The sequence below is a fragment of the Sinocyclocheilus anshuiensis genome, unplaced genomic scaffold (genome assembly GCF_001515605.1).
Source record: "Sinocyclocheilus anshuiensis isolate Anshui unplaced genomic scaffold, SAMN03320099.WGS_v1.1 scaffold392, whole genome shotgun sequence".
Taxonomy (NCBI): Eukaryota; Metazoa; Chordata; class Actinopteri; order Cypriniformes; family Cyprinidae; genus Sinocyclocheilus; species Sinocyclocheilus anshuiensis.
The window spans coordinates 3,736,974-3,741,978 of NW_015557091.1; the positions used below are offsets into that span (position 1 = coordinate 3,736,974).

Consider the following 5,005-nt stretch of genomic DNA (forward strand, 5'->3'; position numbering starts at 1 on the left):
ACTGTACCCAGTGGAAAACCCCCCAAAAGTGAACCGTACCGAGCCGTACCGTGCCGTACCATGCAGTGGAAAAGCGCCATAACACACATGAAAGTCAATACGGCGCCACGAGGAGCCCCGGATCCTCTACAGGGTGATTGCAAAGTGATGTATTCGGTAATGAATCAACTAAAGAGTATCGATCGACAAGCAGATCATATTAGCTGCGGTAGAATAAAGTACATGGGCTCTCAGAAGCCCGGTAACATTACAGCAATGTTGGTTATCAGCTCTCCTGCTTTGTCAAATGATGCTATGTAATGTGAATTAAGACAGAAGAAAGCTTGTTTTTAAAGAGATAGTTCATCCAAAAATTCTGTCATCATTTACTCACCCTCATGTTGTTCCAAACGTTATTACTTTCTTCTGTTGAACACACGCACAATTTATTTTATTTTTTAAATATCTCATTGGTTTTTGGCTTCAGTTTTACTTAGACCTTAACGTTCTTGAAAATAAAATATCTTATTTTTTTGTTCTGCAAAACAAAGAAAGTTATACAGGTTTGGAATGACATGAGACTGGGTAAATTACACATTAATTTTTAAAATGTTAGGACCAATATCACTACATATAAACATACATTCTATAAACACAAAAACTTTTAAATATTTGATTTAAATGTTATTTTAAAACTAAATGAAACATTCCAAAATGTAACAATTTGGTCAGGTCTTTTTTTTTTTGGGAAAACACATTATATTGACATTTTGAGGATACTTACAGAAAACCAACATGGTAGGCAACATTTCTAAAAACATTTTATTTTGGTTGTTTAAAAATAAGACATATTTGCAACAAAAATGATCTAAACGAAGTTTGGTACAGATCAGTGCTATTTTAGTAGCTATCACTATTTTTACATTTTCTGTTTTTATTTTCATTTTTGTTAAAGTTTTAGTAATTTTGTAATGTGCTTTTGTCAATTTTAGTAATTTTTTATATGTCTATATAGTTTTTATTAATTTTTATTTTTGTTTTAGTTTATTTTAGTACATCAAGTTAAACTAAAATGAGAAATGGTGCCTTGACAATGGAAATAAAATAACAAGTAACAAATAAGTTTTTTATATATATATATATTTTATTTCCGTTAACCTTTATTTTATTTCAAGTAACATTTTTTAATGGTTTTAATTTTAGTTTCAGTTTTAGTTTTTAGTTACTATAATAACCCTGTTACAGATCATTTTTTTGTAATCCAAATATGTCCTAAATCCTAGTGATGTACAATTTGCAAATGAATCATTAATTTAAAGCAATTCTCTTAAATGATTTGGCCCATCTGCAAAACATTTGTAAATCACTCAATTATAAAACAAGGTTGATTAAATACGTACTTTTAAGAATGAACCGTCCCGATGAACTGATTTGCTAAAATAAATATCTAAATCTCCCAATGCTAATCTCAATTTTCTCAATGCGAATCTGAGCTGCAGACACTGCCGGTGTATCTGACATTACTGCGACATCCACGACCCGTGTAGAATGTGGAAGAACCACAGCGATGAACTTTGAGTTATGATTTTAATAAAGAATCTACTGTTCTCCAGGATACCGTGCATCATTTGAATGGAATGATTTGTCTTTTTTGCACACATTTGCTTGACTTTTAGAGAAATTATAAGCCGAAAGACTGCAGGTATCACCGAAGCTCTACACGATTTTCTTTACGGTTTTGCAGTTCTCTTAGTTAATGGGATAAATCAGGCTCTGGTGTCGACATATCCTAAATCCTGTCTTCAATAACCAAGAAAAGTCAAAACTCCACAGGTTCAACACTATTCGATCCGGAGAAATCAATGCAGGATATGAATGGACTTCATTATATTATTTGTTCTTGGGAGAATACTTTTGATGTGGCGCCGAATCGATGTGTCTGCTTAGAAACAATAGCGCGAGTGCCTACAGCGTTTGTGTTTACACCGAGACGTTTCGTGTCTTTTGAAGAGCCTGATTCTCCCATTCAGTTCTTCCATGTCCCTTCAGTTCTGACTACAAGTCTCGCTGATTGCAACAGTTCGAATTACAGCGCATTCTTTCAACCGCCATCCGTTCCTCATCTAAAAGGTGCTTCGTTCTCCATTGACCCGGAGCTGACCTGAATTCGACAGGCGTGTGGGGAACGAAACCAAGCCAGGCCCGGTTGAGCAGGTTTTATCCTGGAGGATAAAACACGGCAAAGGATCTGGAGAGGAAGCAGCAATCAGATCGGTGCTGATGAAGCACAGACGCGTGTTGCATGCGGTCTCTCAGCAGTCAGACTCTTTGATGTGTTTGAAAGGATGCGTGCCACAGCGTGTGTTCTCCACAAACTCATCTTCCAGATCCAAACCCCACGATTCACAGCACTAATCCTCCACTAAACCCAAAATATTAACACAAAAACACATTTCCTTTCATCGCTCGCAGGAACATCTCTAAAGCAAGAAAAGCATAACAAATAGTGATTATATTATGTAAGATGAAATACAAATTATGGCTTTTTAAAGGCGGCGGATCTGTAATCGAAAGCATTATGATTTTATCAAGAGCCCAAGATATTCTGTAATTAAATTTTCATATTAACTCAAAGGACAAATGTCTGAATGCAGAAAAGCTCTTCAGATCCCAAGAGTTCCCAGTGAACAGGTAGGAGAGGGAAAGACATTACCAAAACATTAAATTAACCTTTAAAAATAGTAAATGCATTTATTCAAAGATAGAGAATCAATTTGCATACAGATTCTCTATTTGATTACCCCCTAGACACAAGCAAGCCACGATGTGGAGAGTTTAGAAACACTTTTCAATCTGCAATCTAAATATTATGCTTAACTATACTGTATCTCATTTAGGACAAAGTTTTCTCATTAAAACTTTGCATACAGCTGAGACAAATGCAGGGCTGACAATACCAATTAAAAGTAATTGCGTATCAATGCACAAACACAATGCACACCATGACAAATTGTGTCATAAACTACAAACATACTTTGACTTGAGTTGCGCTGATTATTAATTATGGTGATGTCACACAACAAGCAGGTTCAAAACACAACAAATCCAGGTTCTGTTGATGAGTTTGAGCAGCGCTGTAGTTCTAATGAGCTGTTACGTGTTTTATAAAGTAATAAAGCAAAACACTCTTAAATCAAAAAATCTTGCATATAAAAGTAAACAATTAAAAATAAAGATCACAGACACGCAAAATGCACCTTTACTGCTTTAATACCCATATATGATATTTTTTTGAATATTTGATCAAACTTTTGAAAATTGTTGAAACTACTTATTACATTCAAAAGGTGCTTTTATCAGTACTGCCATTTATTATTTTATTCGCATATCCTTTTACAAGCAGCCTTCTGTGGTGGTCTTATTAATATAAAATCTTATTAGATTATATTTGACTTTCAGCATATTTGTTCATATTCAGCTCAATTTGAATGAAGTGCTAATATAAAATATCCCGATCTGATAATGCACACTGGTCTTGGACTGGGACTAAGACTCAACCACTTACCTGTAACACTGTGGCTCCTGCATGAAGGAACTGCAATCCGGATTCTGCAGAGTCGATGCCTCCGGTGGCCAGAATGGGAAAACCGGGAAGAGCTTTCGCTATGGCGGACACTGCTCGCAATGCGATTGGCCGGATGGCATTTCCTGCACAGATGCAAGCAAAAAAAAAAACAAAAAAAACAATCATATAAATTTATTGTTATCCACTGCAACCATTTTTTCACTTTATAAAAATAAAAAAATTAAATAAAAGTCCAATGTGAAGATCTCAGATCTTGGGTGGATGGTCTACAGCAGACATAAATTATCTTCGTTAAATGGCATCTCACCCTCTAAAATTTCAGGCTGAGATTCTCTAGGGAGCGCTGCGCCTCCTTACATTACACCCTTTATTTATTTACCTGAGCCGCAATGTCTTGAATAAAATTAAAACCTCTGATCTGATCCCACTGACAGACGGGGCCGTTTATCACATTAGATTTAACTTCATTTCACTGGTAGCCTTTTTCCCCCTCATTGATCAGTGGGAGACATTGTCTCTCCTCATTTGGCGCTGGTGTCACTAAAGACAAAGAGCGTGGGCCAGCGCTCTCTCCCACACGCTAAATGACCCTTATTAATGATTCGCATTAAAGGAACACCAGCTCAGTCAATCTTCTCTGAAGAAGCATGTAAAGTTAATGGCATTTTCATGTATATTACAGAACATGTGAAACAGCAGCAAATATATAAAAAACATTAGATGCACATTCATCCTATATAACATAAGGGATATTATGTATGTTAGTATGGTTGGTTTCCACAAAAAAAAAAAAATAATAATAATTGGAAAGAAAATTCCACAAATGGGATCTTTTTAACATCTTAACTGTTTCTTCTAGACAGCAATGAGATTAAACAGAAAGCATATGACTTATAAGGCTTTTGCTAATATCTCTTGATTCTCAGATTTTTATCTTGAGTAAAATACCTAAGTATTCTCACATATGTGACCCTGGACCACAAAACCACTCATAAGGATCTATTTTATTTATACATCATCTGAAAGCTGATGCACTTATCTGTACATAGTAAATGCAGTTATTTTTAAGCGGTTGTTGACATCCTATCTAAAAAGTGATTTAGCCAAAAAAAACAACAACAAAAAACCAACAATAACGTTACCACTCTAATATGTCTTGCAACATCCGTGCGTGCAAAGGTTCTGCGCGATCCTCTTGTTCAATATTCTCTGGGTTTGAATCCAGCTCAAATTGATATGGCAATATTGACGCCATCCTTAACTAAACTTGCTGCTTTGGCAAGGGGCGGGGCAGTACTGAAACACCATCTAAGCTGTTCGCCAATCACAACGCACTGGGATAGCTAACCAATCACATCACATTTCGTTTTTCGGAAGGCGGGCGTTCATCAAACCCGGAACTAATCGATCCGTTTGTGCCAGGCTGGGGAGAAAGGTATT

At 35.9% G+C, this 5,005-nt stretch overlaps 1 protein-coding gene across 1 annotated transcript in view; it reads right to left on the bottom strand.

The window, feature by feature from the left end:
• The window catches only part of LOC107677268 (dihydropyrimidine dehydrogenase [NADP(+)]-like), a 186,546-nt gene that overhangs the window by 25,273 nt on the left and 156,268 nt on the right, over nucleotides 1-5,005 (bottom strand). Inside the window, exon 19 of the mRNA XM_016472113.1 lies at nucleotides 3,545-3,687. Coding sequence (XP_016327599.1) covers nucleotides 3,545-3,687 — 143 coding nt within the window. The remainder of the gene's footprint in view (nucleotides 1-3,544; nucleotides 3,688-5,005) is intronic.